Below are 16438 nucleotides of genomic sequence, written 5' to 3'. Positions count from 1 at the left end.
GTGGCCCCCCCGCCTCGCCCCGGTGCCGGTGCGGCGGGACTGCAAGTCCCGTCAAGCCGCGGGCGGGCGGCGCGGCCAATGGGGCTCGGGGGGCGGTGCGGCCGGTTGCTGCCTCCGCCGCCGCCCGGTGCCGCGGCGCAGAGAGCCCCGGAGCGGCCGCGCGGCGCCGGCCCCGCAGCCCGGCTCTGAGCCGCTCGCCCGGCCCGGCCCGCCCCGCCGCGCCCCGCCGCCCTCAATGAGGTTCTTCCGACTCACCTTCAAGTGCTTCGTGGATTGCTTCTGAGCCCCCCCCTCCCCACGGCCACGGAGCCGCCCCCGACCCGCCCCCGCTCCCCGGACCCCCGCGACATGCCCCCCGTCCCCGCCGACACGGCCGCCCCGCAGCCGCCCGCCGCCCCGCGACGCGACGCCGCCGCCGCCGCCGCCGCCGCTGCTGTCCCCGCGGGCTCCGGTAAGCGGGGAGCGCTGGGGAGGGATGAGGTTGGGGGGGGGGAGGCCACGGCCACGCGCGACCGCGGCGCGCCCCCTCCCGCCGCCGCGGGGTGAGTCACCGCTCTGCATTGTGACGTCACGCACCGGCCTAACATCTGACGTCACGCCCCCACGCGCGGAAAGGGGCGCGGGGGGGAGGCGCGGGGGACCGGAGGTCCCCCGCGCCTCCCCCCGCGCCCCCACGGGCGTGCGTGACGGCAGCGTGGGCCCCCCCTCTTGGCAGAGAGCCGCGGGGAGGCGGAGGGCGCGGAGCCCCCCGCGGCGGGCGAGGAGCGGGCAGTGACGGCCCCGCTGGTGGGACCCCCCGGCCCCCCGAAAGCGGCCACCCCCGAGCGGGAGACGTGGACCCGGCAGATGGATTTCATCATGTCCTGCGTGGGTTTCGCTGTGGGGCTGGGCAACGTCTGGCGCTTCCCCTATCTGTGCTACAAGAACGGTGGAGGTGAGCCCCACGCAGTAGGGGAGCGCCCCACGGCGTGGCGGGGCACCCCACGGCGCGCGGGAGCACCCTGCTTCCCACCCCGTGGTGCGTGGGGGGGGGAGGGGGTGTCACCCCGCCGTGGGCCAGCCCACCCTGCACCTTCCCGGCGGAAAGAGCCGTCCGCGGGGCTCGTGGGCCACCCCACGGGTGTCCGGTGTCACCCACCGGGGTGGGGACCACGGGGAGCCCCCGCCACTTGCCCACCCTGACCGACATCGGCGGCGGCGCGGCGAGGGGAGGGCGCGGAGCCGCCTTCGCCATTCGCTGTGCCCGGGCGGGCGGCCCGGGGAGGGAAGGGGGGGGCCCGGGGGGGGCGACAGCGGCGGCTGAACCGGCCCCGTGTCCCCGTCGTCCCCCCCCGGGCCCAGGCGTCTTCCTCATCCCCTACCTGCTCATCGTCTTCGTGGGCGGCATCCCCGTCTTCTTCCTGGAGGTGGCCCTGGGGCAGTTCATGAAGCAGGGGGGCATCGCCGCCTGGAACATCGCCCCCCTCTTCAAGGGTAACGCCGCGCCCTGCCTGCGCCCTGCCTGCGCCCTGCCCGCGCCCTGCCCGTGGCCCCTTGCACCCTGCCCGGGGGCCCCCGGCGCCCTGCGCAGAGCTGGCAGCACCCTGCCCACACCCTGCCTGCTCCCGTGCACCTTGCCCGCGTCCCGCTGCTGCCCTGCACCCCAGCCAAGGGTGGCAGCTGCCTGCGCCCCTGCCCGGTGGCACCCTGCGCTGCCCTGCCTGTCCCCGTGGCTCCCTGCCTACGTGCTGCCGGTTCCCTGCCTGCTGCCGGCTTCCCCGGGCGCTGCTGGTGTCCGGGGGGCTGCCGGATCCCCCCCCTCAGCGGTGTCCTGCCGGCTTCCCTGGGCTGTGCCCCGCCGGCTCCCCCCTGTCCTGTGCCATGCTGCCGGCTGTCCCCACCCTGTCCTGCCTGCAGCTGCCAGCTCGCCGTCCTGTCCCGTCCCCACCAGCTCCCCACATCCTGCCCAGGGCAGCCAGCTCCCCACATCCCCACCGGCTCCCCCCCGTCCTACCCTGGGCTGCCGGCTCCCTGCGTCCCCACCAGCACCCCATGTCCTGCCAGCACCCCCCATCCCACCCCAGGCTGCCGGCTCCCCCACCCCGCCGGGCTGCCGGGTGCCCATGGGTGCCCACGGGCTCTGATCTCGCCGTGCCGCAGGTCTGGGCCTGGCCTCCATGGTGATCGTCTTCTTCTGCAACTCCTACTACATCATGATCCTGGTGTGGGGGCTCTTCTACCTGGTGCACTCGCTGACGGACACCCTGCCCTGGGCCACCTGCGGCCACGCCTGGAACACCGAGCAGTGCGCCGAGCTCTTCCACCTCGAGCTCTGCCGCAATGGCAGCACCAACGCCAGCGCCGGCACTGCGCCCTTCAACCTCAGCTGCGCCGACCTGGCCAGCAAGCGCTCGCCCGTCATCGAGTTTTGGGAGTGAGTGTGGGGACCGGGGGGGTCTTGCCCAGGGCCAGGGAGAGTCGTGCAGGCGCTCAGCACGGCCCCGCTCTGCAGGAACAAGGTGCTGCGGCTCTCGGGGGACCTCAGCGAGCCGGGGGAGATGAACTGGCAGATGATCCTCTGCTTGGTCACCACCTGGGTCGTCGTCTACTTCTGCATCTGGAAGGGCGTCAAGTCCACCGGGAAGGTGATGTTGGCGGGGGGTGGACACACACGTGTCAGGGCCACCAGCACATGGGGATGGGACTGTGGCACACGGCGCTGTCGGCTCCTGCCATCCTGTGCCGCAGCCCACGGGGGTGCAAAACATCTGGCTGGGAGGTGCCACCGGCCGCTGGGGACATCCCCGAGCCCTGGTCCCACTGGGACACCTGTGGCACACGATGGAGAGCCCCAGCCCGGGGGGTCTCACCAGCGCCCACTCCTCTGCAGATTGTCTACTTCACGGCACTCTTCCCCTATGTGGTCCTCATCCTGCTGCTGGTCCACGGCGTGACCCTGCCTGGGGCGCTGGGCGGCATCGTCTACTACCTGAAACCCGACTGGTCCAAGCTGGCCGAGGCGCAGGTGAGGGCGGCAGGGAGGGCAGGAGAAGACTGGGTGCTGGGCACCCCCCCGGCACCCTCCTCGCCCCCCAACACCCTCTCTCGTGCCCCAGGTCTGGATTGATGCCGGCACCCAGATCTTCTTCTCCTACGCCATCGGGCTGGGCGCCCTGACCGCGCTGGGCAGCTACAACCGCTTCCACAACAACTGCTACAGGTAGGGCTGTGCCGGCTGCGGGGCGTCCCCCCGGTGTGTCCCCCCGTGCCCCCCTGGCACCCCCTGACCTCTCTGCCCACAGGGACGCCTACATCCTGGCCGTGATCAACAGCTCCACCAGCTTCTTCGCCGGCTTCGTCGTCTTCTCCGTGCTGGGCTTCATGGCCTCCGAGCAAGGCGTGGACATCTCCAAGGTGGCTGAGTCCGGTGAGTGCCGGACTGCGGGTGCCCGCTGGCACCGTGTCCCCTGTGTCCCCCCCTGGGGTGGCACCGCTGACCCCGCTCTCCCGCAGGCCCCGGGCTGGCTTTCATCGCCTACCCCAAAGCCGTGACGCTGATGCCCTTGTCCCCGCTCTGGGCCACGCTCTTCTTCTTCATGCTCCTCGTGCTGGGGCTGGACAGCCAGGTGCAGCAGTGGGCAGGGGGACGGGGATGGGGAGGGGACGGGGTGGCACGTCCCCACTGAGCCCCGCTCTCTGCCGCAGTTTGTCGGCGTGGAGGGTTTCATCACGGGCATCCTGGACCTGTTCCCCCAGCCGGGGGCTGGCTCGCTGCGCCGCGAGCTCACCGCTGCGCTCTGCTGCGTCGTCTGCTGCCTCATCGACCTCTCCATGGTCACGCAGGTGAGGGACGTGGCAGGGATACCGGCCGGCCGGCCCCACGCCAGGCACCCGCGCCTGCCCCCGGGACCTCACCTCCCACGGGGCCCCAGCGTGGGGTGGGAGCTCCCTAGGGCTGCTGCACCCACGGCAGCGGGGGGTGCCCGTGGCGTGGGGGTGCCCGTAGCTGTGGAGGTCCCCGTGCCACCGGGGTGCCCATGGCCGTGGGGGGTGCCTGTTGCCGTGGGGGTGCTGTGGGAGCACAGGGTGCCCATGGCATGCAGGGTGCCCGTGCCGGTGCGGAGGCACCCGTGCCAGCGCGGGGCAGCCGGCACAGCCCCGGTGACGCGCGGTGCTGTCCCGGCAGGGCGGCATGTACGTGTTCCAGCTCTTTGACAACTACTCGGCCAGCGGGATCACGCTGCTGTGGCAGGCTTTCTGGGAGTGCGTGGTCATTGCCTGGGTCTACGGTGAGGCCAGGGGGACACGGGGGACACAGACACGAGGGGACGTGGGTGCCCCGCGGGGCCCGGCTGACGCCCTTCTCCCCGCAGGCGCCGACCGCTTCATGGACGACGTGGCCCGCATGATCGGCTACCGGCCCCTGCCCTTCATGAAGTGGTGCTGGGCCGTGGTGACGCCGCTGGTCTGCGTGGTGAGCGGGGCCACGCGTGTGCTCGCGTGTGCGCGCGTGTGCATCTGTGCCACGGGCACCGGGCTCCCCCAGGCGGCTGCTTTGGGCACGGCAGCCACGGGGTGACACGCGTGTCGGGGCCACGGGGTGACACGCGTGTCGGGGCTATGGGGTGACACGCGTGGGGGGGGTCTGGGGCGGCCAGCCCCCTGCCCCCGCGGGACCTCACCCCCCCTCTCTCCACCCAGGGCATCTTCGTGTTCCACGTGGTGAACTACAAGCCGCTGACCTACAACAAGACGTACGTGTACCCGTGGTGGGGGGACGCCATCGGCTGGGTCCTGGCCCTCTCCTCCATGCTCTGCATCCCCTGCACCGTCCTCTACAAGCTCCTGCGCTGCAAAGGCTCCCTGCGCGAGGTGAGGGCGGCGCGGCGGGGGCCCTCCTGCCTCCGTCCCCAACCCATCTCGGCCATCCTTGTCCCCGTCCCCATCCCAGTCCCGTCCCACCCCCATTCAAATCCCAGCACCGTCCGCATTGCCGTCTCAGTCCCATCCCCAGCCAAATCCCATCCCTGTCCCCGTCACTGTCTCATTCCCATCCAAATCCCATCCCTGTCTCACTCCCAACCTCACCTGAATCCCGTCCTTGCCCACATCACTGTCTCAGTCCCATCCCCATCCAAATCCTGTCCCTGTCCCATCCCTATTACTCTCACTCCCAGCCAAATCCTGTCCCCATCCCCATCCCCATCGCTGTCTCAATCCTGTCCCCATCTCGTCCCTGTCCCCATGCAATCCCTGTCCCTCTCTCAATCCCGTTTCAATCCCTGCGCCATCCTAGTCTCACCCCCATCCACATCCAAGTCCCATTCCTGTCCCCATTGCCTCACTCCCATCCGAATCCTGTCCCTGTCCCCATCGCTGTCTCACTCCCAGCCTCACCCAAATCCCATTTTTGCTGACATCACTGTCTTAATCCCGTCACCGTCTCAGTCCCGTCCCCACCCCACCTCATCCCTGAGCCCATGCTATCCCTCTCCCTCTCTCAATCCCATTTCAGTCCCATCCCCGTCCCAGTCTCACCTCCATCCCCATCCAAATCGCACCCCTGTCCCCACCTTGGTCCCGTCCCCACCCCATCCCCATGCACCGGGGGGATGCACCGAGCGGGGTCCAGGGAGTCCCCGATGCTGCCGTCCCTGGGTGCTGACACGGCGTCCCCGCAGCGCTGGCAGCTCCTGACCACTCCGATCTGGGGCCACCACCACCTGGAGTACCTGACGCCCGAGGCAGAAGCCAAGCTGCTGGCCCCAGAGCCCCCCAAGGAGAAGGCGATGCTCTTCGAGACTGTGATCTGAGCGTGGGGAGGGTCGCGCTGCTCCCGCCCGCCATAGCAATAATGCCAGCACCGCCTCCCACCCACGCTGCCCTGTGCCCCCTGTGCCACCCCGGCCCACCGGCCTCGCCGCAGGGGGGGTGCATGACTTGCAAGGCAGGGGGGGTTGTTGGGGGCCGCGGGGCCGGGGCGGCCACGGGGAGCGGGAGGGGTCCCCGGCGCGGGGGAGCGCGGCAGCCCGGGGGGCCGGCGGGGAGGCTGCGGGCCAGGGAAGCGAGCGGGACAGCCCTTCCCTGGCCCCTGCCCGCGGCCCCCACGCCCCCCGCTCACTAACCGCTTCCTGTAGCGTTTGTCTGGTGTAACCCCGACCGCCCCGACATCTGGCAATAAACTGGGAGACCCTGGCAGCCCCGGCACCGCGGGCAGGGGAAGGGGGGCGCAGGCAGTGGGCAGCTGGGGGGCCGAGATGTAGGGTGGCACCTGCCTGCAGGGGACAGGGGTTAGGGGGGGTCAGGGCTCAGGGATGCCAGGACACCTGGGTTCCTCTCTTGGGGTGGCTCGGGGGGAGCTGCGGGAGCAGCAGGGTCTCCATCCCCCTCCGTGGCAGCGTGCGGGTGCCCGCAGGCTGCGCCAGCCCCGGGTTCCCCTGTGGGACTGGGGCTGGCCCCGCTCCCCAGCCCCGCGAAGGGACAGGTTCCAGCCCAGAGGCACTGGGGGTCCTGGCCGTCACCAGCCCAAAGCGGGGGCTGCGGGGGGTGGGTCGGGACCAGCTGTACCCCACCAGGAGCTGCTCGTGTCGGCTCTGGGGTTCCCCGCTCCCTGCACTGTGCCCCGGGGACAGCCCCAGGCGGGCGGGGGGCTGTTGGGCTGGGGACGAGGGGATGAGGCAGCCCCTGCGCCCAGACACGCGGCCGGGAGAAGCCAGAGGCTCGACCTGCCCCAGGCCCCTCGAGCTGCCCGAGCCCAGCCCCAGGGGTGCCACCCGGGCGTGCACGTGCCCTGTGCCCGGCACCGGCAGCTCCCAGGGGGGCCAGCTCCGATCTGTGCCGCAGGGACCCGCATGGTGCCCCGAGGAAGCCCCCGGCACGCTGTGCTCAGGGTGGCTGCCAGACCATCCCCTGCCCTGGCTGGGTGTTGGTTGTCTCACTGCCCAGCGCTGGCACCCGTCACCCTCCAGCAGCGCTGTGGCCACCCTGGGTGGTCCGTGGCCATCCTGCCCGTGGAGGGACAAGGCGGGGAGAAGTGCCACCGCCTGCCCCGGTCACCCATTCGCGACACCATCCTCGGGCGCGGGGCTGCGGCAGTGGTGCCGTGCCAGGGGGGCCGTGTCCTGCGCCTGGGGGCACCGGGGTGCCGGAGGGGCTTGTCTCGGGGCGCCAGCTCGCCCCACCACGATACCCTCTCACCTTGCCGGGGTGAGCTGGCAGTTCCTGCCCCACCGGCAACGCACACTGTAATTAGCGCGGGCAGGGCGGAAGCATCAGTGATAATTGGCGGTGACTCGTTAGCACTGGAGCACTGCGTGCCCAGGGCGCGGCAGGACTTTCCGGCAGGGCTGGTCCGTGAGGTGGGCTGGCATCCCGGTGTCCCGGCTGCTGCGAGGCCGTGCGGGGCCTGGCTGGCTCCCCGCCACTGGAGTGGGGCTGGGGTTGGGCGTGGGGGCGAGCGCTGTCATCGCCTTCGCTTCATGCCGCAGCATGCCCCGGCCCCGCCACCCCATCGTAAAAGGCACGGCCGCGGGCTGGCGTGAGGGCAGTGCCGGCACGGACGGTGAGAGCGCGGGGACCGGGCGGAGGGGGGCAAAGGGGAGGAAAGGGGGTGCCAGGGGGGCCCTTTGCTGGCCAGGCTTTCCCCACAGGTTCCCCGTAGCACCCACGCGACCCGACACGAGGGGACTTGACGCGTGCTGTGCCCTCGCAGGGGTGGGCGCCTGCGGCACCATGAACCGGATCACGGTGTACGAGCATGCCGACTTTGAGGGCCTGAGCCGGGAGTTCACCTGCGATGTGCCTGACCTGCACGAGCTGGATTTTGGGGACTGCATCGCCTCTCTGAAGGTGGTGGGGCAGCCCTGGATTGCCTACACGGACCCCAAGTACGAGGGGGAGCCGCACGCCTTCGAGGAGGGCGAGTACCCCTCCGTGGAGCGGCCCAACAGCTTCTCGGCGCTGCGCCTCGTGCACCATGACCTGGGGAACCCCCAGATCACCCTCTACGAGCGCCCCAACTTCCAAGGTGCCTGCAAGGTGGTGATGGAGGAGACCAACTTGGCGTACGGGTACTTCAACGACCGGGTGGCCTCCCACGTGGTGCAGCGAGGTGTCTGGCTGCTCTACCAGCACCCTGGCCGGGGCGGTTGGCACTGCCTGGCATGGCCCGGCGAGCGTCTCGCTGACTACAAACTCGAGCTGAACTTCCAGTCTCGGTTGTCCCACCTGCGCCCACTGCAGCCCGGGCGGCCCCTGGTCTCGGCGCATCTCCTCTGGGAGCAGAAGCGGGTGGAGGCAGAGCGGGAGGTGCTGGTGGATGAGATCGAGGGGGTGAATGAGACGGAGTCGGAGCAGGCACTGGCGGCCAGCAGCAGCCGGGAGTATGGCACCACGCTCTGGCAGAGCTTCCACTTCAGCAACGCCACCAGCCTCAAAGCCGGGCTCTCCTTCACGCTGATCGTGGAAGCCTCCAACATCTTCACGGTGCAGAAAGGGCGCAGCGAATCCAGCACCCGCCGGGAACGCGTGGAGGTGCAGCTGCCGGCTAAGATCCCCCCACGCACGGCGCTCAGCATCCAGATCTTGCGGAAGGAGGTGACGCTCTCCGTCCCGGTCCTGCTCACCATCACCCAGAACGAAGCCGTCCGTACGGAGATGGGCGAGTACCGCAGCGTCTCGGGTACCAACATCAGTGCCCGCTACAGCTTGAAGCCTCTGCCAGCTGCAGGCAGGCAGCAGGCAGCCACTGAGGGGACGGAGCCGGTGCCCAGCACCAAGACGGAGCTATAGCCGGGCACCGGCTCTGTCCCCTCGTTGGTGTGGGACCCCCAGGGACACCCGCGCTGCCTGCCCGGCCTGCCCGTGGAGGAGCCGGGACACACCTTGCCTGGCCGCGTCGGGCGGCTCCGGCTGGCGGGACCTGAGGGTGCCTTCTCCTGCCGGGGGCTGCCAATAAACCCCCTTCCCCAACGGCTCGGGTCTGCTGCTGCTGGGGCCGGGGTGGAAGCGGGCTGGGGGGACACCGGGCTGGGGGGACACCAGGCTGGGGCAGCTGGGGGGACACGGGACTGGGGGAGCCAGGGGACATCGGGCTGGGTGGGGACACCGGGTGGGGCAGCCGGGAGGGGGGACACTGGGCTTCTGGGGGGACACGGGGCTGGGGGATCCAGGGGACACTGGGCTGGGGGGGACCAGGACTGGGGGAGCCAGGGGACACTGGGCTGCTGGGGGGACACCGGGCTGGGGGAGCCAGGGGACACGGGGCTGGCCCGGTCCTGCACACACCAGACTGGGGAAACTGGGGGGACACCGGGCTGAGGGAGCCGGGGGCGTTGGGCTGGTGCAGCCGGGGGCACAGCGGGCCGGCCTGGCCCCGCACGCAGCGGGCTGGGGCACCGCGCCCCGCCCCGCCCGCCCCCCAAAAGCAGCAGCAGTTCGTCCCCACGGGCCCGTCGCAGGGGCCGTCCTCGGGGCCGCCGGGGGAGGCGGGGACACAGACGGGGACACGGGCGGGGACACGGGCGGGGCGAGACCGCTGTCGGGCTGCGGGAGCCGCCGGGCTCACGGCGGGGTACGGGTACCGACCGGAGCGGGCTACGGCGGCCGGGCGAGGACAAAGGGGCGCGGGGCGGTGGGCGCCCGGAGGGGCGGGGCCTGGCACACGGGACGGGCCCGCCCCCGGGCCCGCCTCCAGCCACGCCCCCCACGTGGCTCCCGCCGCCGCCGGTCTCTTTAAATGATGCAACCGGCGGCAGGCTTGGCCCCGCCCCCTGCGCTCCTATTCGCGGAGCCGGCGCCGAGCTCCCCCATTCCATTGGCCGAGGCGGGCCTCTCTCACTGTCGATTGGCTCGGCCTGTGCCGGTGTCACGCCCTCCCCGCTCCGATTGGCTGTGCGTGGCCCCGCCCCCCGGGCGGGCTGTGGCGGCGGCGGCAGCATGGCGGCGGCGGCGGGGGTCATGGCGGCGGAGGAGGCGGAAGAGGCGCTGGGACTCTTCACCGGCATCGGCCTCAGCGAGGCCAAAGCGCGCGAGACGCTGCGCAACGGGGCGCTCAGCGCGCTGCTCCGCCGGGCCGTGCTGCAGGTGCGCCCGCCGCGGGCCCTCACCCCGCTCCCAGTCCCCCGGTCCCCGGTGCGGCGGCGTCACCCCCTGGGACCCCGCCCCCTCCCCGGCATCCCCTCCCGGCCCCGCCTCCTCCCGGCCCCACCGAGCGGCCTCGGCCCTTGGCACCCGGCACTCCCCCTCCCCCGCTCCGCCCCGGCGCCGCCGGTTCGCCGGGGCTCAGCCCCGGGCCGGCCCTGACGCTTCCCCGGGGCGGCGACAGGCTCGGAGCGCGCTGGGCCCGGCCCTAGACAAAGCCACCGGGACGCTGCTGTACAATGCGGCCGCCCGCCTCAGGGACCCGAAGCACCTCGGCTTCCTCGTCGGCTACATCGCCCGCAGGGAGATCCTCACCGACCTGCAGCTCAGCGGTACCGTGCGGCCCCGGGACCCCCCCCGGCCCCGGCGGGGAGGGGAGGGCCCCGCTCCTCACCCCCGCTCTGTCCCCAGCCGCCCTGGAGTACGTGAGGAGCCACCCCCTGGAGCCCCTGGACACGGCGGACTTCGAGCGGGCCTGCGGCGTGGGGGTGTGCGTCACCCCCGAGCAGATCGAGGAGGCGGTGAGTGGGGCTGTGCCCCTGCCTGCCCCACGGGGACGGCGTGGGGGATGCTGGATGGCATGGGCTGGCAGCCCCCAGCGTCATGCTCCCCGCCTGCCTCGCTCAGCCCTGCGTCCCCGTCCCGCTCCCCAGGTGGAGGCCGTGATCGGCGAGCACCGAGCAGAGCTGCTGGCGGAGCGCTACCACTTCAACATGGGGCTGCTGATGGGTGAGTGTGGGGCACGGGGGCAGCCCCTGCCTGGCGCTCCTGCTCCCCCGGATCCTGAGAGCCAGCCCTTTGCCGTGGGCTGCCCCGGTGCCAGCTGCCGCATCGCCGTGCCGCAGCCCGCCCGACGCGGGGGAGATGTCCTGCCGTGTCCCCTGCGCGGGCAGGGCTGTTGGTGGCAGCCGCCTGAGATGCCCTGTGCCGGGGACAGCCCTGGGGCAAGGGCTGCTTCCAGCCGCTGGCTGCAGCATCCCGCATCAGCGGCCCTGGCTGAAGCCCCCCGGGCTGGGCCGTGCCCCTCGCCCACGGGGTGCCCTGTCCACAGGGGAGGCACGGAGCCGGCTGCGGTGGGCGGACGGGAAGACCATCAAGAACGAGGTGGACCTGCAGGTGGGTGCGAGGGCAGCGGGTCAGTCGCTGCTTGGGCTGGTGTCCCCTGTCGGTGCCGTGCCCGATGTGGGACCCGCTGGCCTGTCCTGTGGGAGGGCCTGGCGCTGGGGACAGCCTGCCCCAGGTAGGTGCAGGCTGGGTGAGGGGGGTGACAGCTGGACAGGGCCACCTCCAGGCCTTGGGGCACCAGGAGCCTTTTCTACTCCTGTCTGTGTCTCTCTTCTCCAGGTGCTGCATTTGTTGGGGCCAAAAACAGAAGCTGACCTGGAAAAGAAGCCAAAGGTGAGGAGGAGGCTGGGAACTGGGGTGGTGTTTCCCTGCTGAGTGCCCAGGCAGGATCCCAAATAGCTGCTCTGGGCCCGGCCACCACCATGGGCACGGGTCTGAGGGAGCGCTGGGGGCAGCAGGCTGGGCCAGGAGGGGAAGGTGCGTGCCGGGGCCGGGCACTCAGGGTGCTGTGCTGGTCCCTGCAGGCTGCAAAGGCCCGGCCGGCCCCAGCGGAGAAGCAGAAGGCAGCTGTGGTGGAGAACAGTAAGAGGCTGTCCTGCGGGCAGCTTCCCCAGCCCTTCGGTTCCTGGCTGGGACCTGCCTCCGAGCTGGGCCCTGGGAGCTGCGGTCAGGCCCCTGCTCAGCCCCGTCTCTCCTTGCAGGCGAGGTGGGCATGGAGACACGGTCGCTGCTGGAGCAGCTGCGGGGAGAAGCTCTCAAGTTCCACAAGCCGGGTGAGTGCGAGGAGCCACTGCCGTGAGCGGGGCCGCTCTACCGGCGCTGTGCCCGGTCCCAGCTCTCCGTGCTGCGAGGGACCAGCCTGGCCCCGTGTCCTTCCCTGCCGGCTGCTGGGCTTGGCTCGGTTTGGGCAGTGCTGCAGCCCTGAGCATCCTCTGCCCACAGGAGAGAACTACAAGACGGAGGGCTACGTGGTGACGCCCAACACCATGGCTCTGCTGAAGCAGCACCTGGCAATCACGGGTGGGCAGGTGAGGCCGCGTCCCCCCAGCCCAGTGGTTCCCTGCGAGGGCAGCACTGGCTCCAGCTGGGTGGGTGGGGTGGCTGGGGGCACCCACAGCTCACTGGGGGCACGGCCAGAGGCAGCACCCACGTGGCACGGGGGGCCCTGTGGGATCCTCGGGGACTCACGTCAGTGCCCCCACTGTCAGGGAGGGGGAGAGTCTCCTGCCGAAGGACAGAGGTGTCCCCTTTCCCCCCTGCAGGTGCGGACACGGTTCCCTCCTGAGCCCAACGGGATCCTGCACATCGGCCACGCCAAGGCCATCAACTTCAACTTTGGCTACGCCAAGGTGAGAAGCACCAAGCCCCGCTGGCAGCTCCCCCCGGCCCTTGCCTTCCCTTGCTGCTTGGCCGCTGGCCTGGCCCTGCGGTCCCTCAGGGATCAGCTGCTCACTGTGTCCCCCCATCCCCAGGCCAACGGTGGTGTGTGCTTCCTGCGCTACGACGACACCAACCCTGAGAAGGAGGAGGAGAAGTACTTCACGGCCATCCGGGAGATGGTGGAGTGGCTGGGTATGGCTCGGGCTGCGGAGGGCAGGATCAGGCCAGGCGCTGCTGGGGACATCCCTGCATGCAGGTCCTGCTGCTGGGCCCTGGGGGTGCCTCCAACCTGCTCTGTTTGCCCCGTCCCCACAGGCTACCAGCCCTATGCAGTGACCCACGCCTCCGATTACTTTGACCAGCTCTACACCTGGGCCCTGGAGCTCATCCGCAGGTGAGCGTGCCGGGGCGGTATGGATGCGCCGGGGCGGTGTGGATGTCCTGTGCTGTGGCCGGGGCTCCCCCTCGCCCATGGGGTGGGCCGCTGGCATCTGGTGACGATGTTTCTCCTCCATAGGGGCCAGGCATATGTCTGCCATCAGAAGGTTGAGGAGATCAAGGGCCACAACCCACCACCCTCACCGTGGCGGGACCGGCCCGTGGAGGAATCGCTCCTGCTCTTCGAGGTAGTCCTGGCTGGGAGCAGGTGCTGCGTGCCTGTGGGGTTTGGGTCCGTGGCTCAGCCAACAGCTTCCCCCTGCTCCACAGGACATGCGAAAGGGCAAGTTTGGGGAGGGGGAGGCCACGCTGCGGATGAAGCTGGTGATGGAGGACGGGAAGATGGACCCCGTCGCCTACCGCGTCAAGTTCACTCCGCACCACCGCACCGGGGACAAGTGGTAGGGAGAGCATGCAGTGTCCTGGCACGCGTGGCAGGGGTGGGTCTGCATCTCCTGGGAGTGGGGAGGTGTCGGGAGGGGAGCAGCACCGGGCTCTGCCCCCGGGGTTGACTCTGTCTGCCTTGCAGGTGCATCTACCCCACGTATGACTACACACACTGCCTCTGCGACTCCATCGAGCACATCACGCACTCCCTCTGCACCAAAGAGTTCCAGGCCAGGTGAGCGCCGTGCACGGCACGGCCCAGGGCTGAACCGGACCTGGCAGGGCAGCTCTGTGGGAGAGGAGCTGGTCGCGTCCCAGTGGCTGCCAAAGTGCTGGGGGACAGCGTGTCCGTGGGGCTGTGGGCAGGCGTGAGGCTGAGCCGTGCTGTGCCTCTGCCTCCCTTGCAGGCGCTCCTCCTACTTCTGGCTGTGCAACGCGCTGGATGTCTACTGCCCTGTGCAGTGGGAGTACGGGCGCCTGAACCTGCTCTACACCGTCGTCTCCAAGAGGAAGATCATCCGGCTGGTGGAGACGGGTGCTGTGAGGTAGGAGTGGGGCCAGCAGCCAGGGTGGGTCTTGCCCAGAGCGTGCTTGGCTGTCACAGCGGTGTTTTCTCAGGGACTGGGATGACCCACGGCTCTTCACGCTGACAGCCCTGCGCCGGCGAGGCTTCCCCCCTGAAGCCATCAACAACTTCTGTGCCCGGGTAGGTGCCGGGGGCAGGATGGGATGGGGCAGGTGGATGCATCCCCCGCCAGCGTGGTGACAGCAGGTTGTCCTGCAGGTCGGTGTGACGGTGGCCCAGGCGACGATGGAGCCGCATCTGCTAGAGGCGTGTGCGCGGGAGGTGCTGAACGAGCAGGCCCCCCGCGCCATGGCCGTCCTGGAGCCCCTCAAGGTCACCATCACCAACTTCCCTGCCCTGAAGGTGAGACTGCCGCGGGCTGGGGTGGGAGTGGGGGTCCCCAGAGTCAGCGTTCATCCCCTCCTTCTCCCCAGGCACTAGAGGTCCTTGTGCCCAACTTTCCAGCCGATGAGAGCCGGGGTTTCCACAAAGTGTCCTTCCAGCCCACCGTCTACATCGAGGAGACGGACTTCAGGGAGGTGAGCCGGGCCCACCGGGCCATGCTGCCCTCAGGTGCAGGAGCTGCGGCTCGGGCAGCGGGGGCCTGGCAGCACTGGGAGCGGCACTGGTGCTGCATGGGGCACAGGTGGGTGTCAGGCACCCAACCACGGCTCCCAAACGTGCCAGCAGCTCTGACGGGCACCGGGGAAATGCCCGCTGCCCTCAGCCTGGCCGGGAGATGTCCACCCGATGGTGCCCACACCTGGCCTGTGTGCCGGAGAACGTCCCGCAGCAACGTGGGAGTTCAAAGAGCCCTGGGTGCGCCGATCCCTGGGACAGCAGGAGTGGGTGGGGGGACGCAGTCGTGGGGACAGGGAGACATGCTGGAGGGGGGACCCAGTCGTGGGGACAGGGAGACATGCTGGAGGGGGGACCTGCTGCCCGTGCTGGGACCCCTCGTGCAGCCAGGAACTCTCTCGCAGGAGGTGGACAAGGGCTACAAGCGCCTGGCCCCCGGGCAGCCGGTGGGGCTGCGCCACACTGGTTACGTCATCGCCGTCCAGAATGTCATCAAGGTGGGTGGCTCTGGGCACCGGTGACGTGAGGTTGGGCCGTGGGATGTCAGGGCGTGGCTGTGCCCCACCAGGGAAGGGCAGCGATGGTCATCTCAGGCCGGGCGCTGTGGGTGCAGTGGGTGCAGGGGGCCTGCGTGGCAGCTCCCTGCCAGCCCTGTGCCTCGCACAGCGGGGAGCAAGGTGGCCCTGAGTTGGGGGGCTGGCGGTTCGGCCCCCGGGCTGCCCTGTGGGGTGGGGCTGCTGCCTGACTGCTGCCTGATGGCTCAGCTCGTCTCCTCTCCCCCAGGACGCCAGCGGGCACGTGATCGAGCTGGAGGTGACCTGCACCAAGTCGGACATGGCGGAGAAGCCCAAAGCCTTCATCCACTGGGTGTCGGAGCCGCTGGCGTGTGAAGTGCGGCTCTACGAGCGGCTGTGAGTACCCGGCCACCCGCAGAAGCATGGCTGCAAGCTGAGCGGTGCTGGAGTGTCAGCATGGCCGTGCACCAGCAGGCTCTGCTGGGGTCTGCCAGGCTCCTTGGTGGGGAAGATGCTGCTGTGGGGTCCCGTGAGCTGCTGCCCCACAGCTGCCATGGGGTACCACGTCCCCTCGCCTGGCAGCTTTGGGGTGAGACTCTGTCTCATGGCAGGTTTTTGCACAAAAATCCCGAGGACCCGTCGGAGGTGCCTGGCGGATTTCTGAGCGACCTCAATCCTGTGAGTAGTGGCAGGAGCTGGGGTTACAGGCCCAGGGGTTGCTGGGGACCTCCTGCACCCACACCCAAGACACCCACTTGGGTGACACCCACTAAGTTCGTGTCCCGGAGGGGGAGAGGGGCTGGGTGGAGCAGGGCTGTGGAGGAGGCAGAGGGGCCGGGGGTGCCGGCTGAAGTGCCTCCCCCTGCCAGGACTCCCTACGCGTGGTCCGCAACGCCCTGGTCGACAGCTCCGTCCTCTCCGCCCGACCCTTCGACAAGTTCCAGTTTGAGCGGCTGGGCTACTTCTCCGTGGATCCTGACAGCGAGGAGGGGAAGGTGAGCCCTGGGGAGGGGGCTGCGGGGCTCCCCCTGCCCGCTGTGGGGCCGTGGGGCTCAGCGCTGACCCTCTGTCTTCTCCCCCCAGATGGTGTTCAACCGGACGGTGACACTGAAGGAGGATCCTGGCAAGGCCTGAGGGACCTGCCGCTGCCGCCCCGCCGTGGTGCTCCTTCCCCGGGGGTCCCTGCGCACCCCCAGTGTCGCCGTGCCTTGGCGCAGCCCCCCGGGGCACCCCACAGCATCGCCTCAATAAACGGAGCATCCCAGCATCCCAAACGGAGCTGTCGCTGTCTCCTGTCCCCCCCGCTCAGCCTGGGGGTGCCGGGGTGGGGAGGTCTCCCCTGTCCCCGGGGGCTCGGGGTCTGCTCCTGCCCCCCGTGCAGGGCTGGTGC

The 16438-nt window shown here is 70.5% G+C and overlaps 3 protein-coding genes across 3 annotated transcripts; all 3 read left to right on the top strand.

Annotated features, from left to right (window-relative positions):
• The first annotated feature begins 121 nt into the window (after positions 1-121).
• On the top strand, positions 122-6177 carry SLC6A8 (solute carrier family 6 member 8). Its single transcript, XM_072876474.1, has 14 exons — positions 122-451; positions 716-934; positions 1342-1473; positions 2140-2413; positions 2492-2624; positions 2870-3004; positions 3096-3199; positions 3282-3406; positions 3493-3605; positions 3685-3822; positions 4166-4268; positions 4353-4453; positions 4681-4851; positions 5661-6177. The coding sequence occupies exons 1-14, from the start codon at positions 349-351 to the stop codon at positions 5790-5792; spliced, it is 1983 nt and encodes a 660-aa protein (XP_072732575.1). The 5' UTR covers positions 122-348; the 3' UTR covers positions 5793-6177.
• A 1408-nt stretch (positions 6178-7585) lies between these two features.
• Positions 7586-8952, top strand: LOC140657998 (epidermal differentiation-specific protein-like). Its single transcript, XM_072875837.1, has one exon. It carries the CDS (start codon positions 7711-7713, stop codon positions 8767-8769), a length of 1059 nt encoding a protein of 352 aa, XP_072731938.1. The 5' UTR covers positions 7586-7710; the 3' UTR covers positions 8770-8952.
• Positions 8953-9875: 923 nt separating this feature from the next.
• Positions 9876-16326, top strand: QARS1 (glutaminyl-tRNA synthetase 1). Its single transcript, XM_072876287.1, has 24 exons — positions 9876-10062; positions 10304-10451; positions 10531-10640; positions 10773-10848; positions 11171-11235; positions 11464-11517; positions 11709-11766; positions 11886-11957; positions 12127-12212; positions 12447-12533; positions 12657-12756; positions 12880-12958; positions 13082-13190; positions 13273-13403; positions 13532-13624; positions 13797-13934; positions 14008-14095; positions 14174-14317; positions 14389-14493; positions 14938-15030; positions 15317-15444; positions 15660-15726; positions 15918-16043; positions 16132-16326. Exons 1-24 carry the CDS (start codon positions 9916-9918, stop codon positions 16180-16182), a joined length of 2355 nt encoding a protein of 784 aa, XP_072732388.1. The 5' UTR covers positions 9876-9915; the 3' UTR covers positions 16183-16326.
• The last annotated feature ends 112 nt before the right edge of the window (positions 16327-16438 follow it).

The sequence above is a fragment of the Ciconia boyciana genome, chromosome 11, assembly GCF_034638445.1.
Source record: "Ciconia boyciana chromosome 11, ASM3463844v1, whole genome shotgun sequence".
Lineage (NCBI taxonomy): Eukaryota > Metazoa > Chordata > Aves > Ciconiiformes > Ciconiidae > Ciconia > Ciconia boyciana.
The sequence above is the reverse complement of the archived record's forward strand: the minus strand, read 5'-3'. Positions and strand labels throughout refer to the sequence as shown.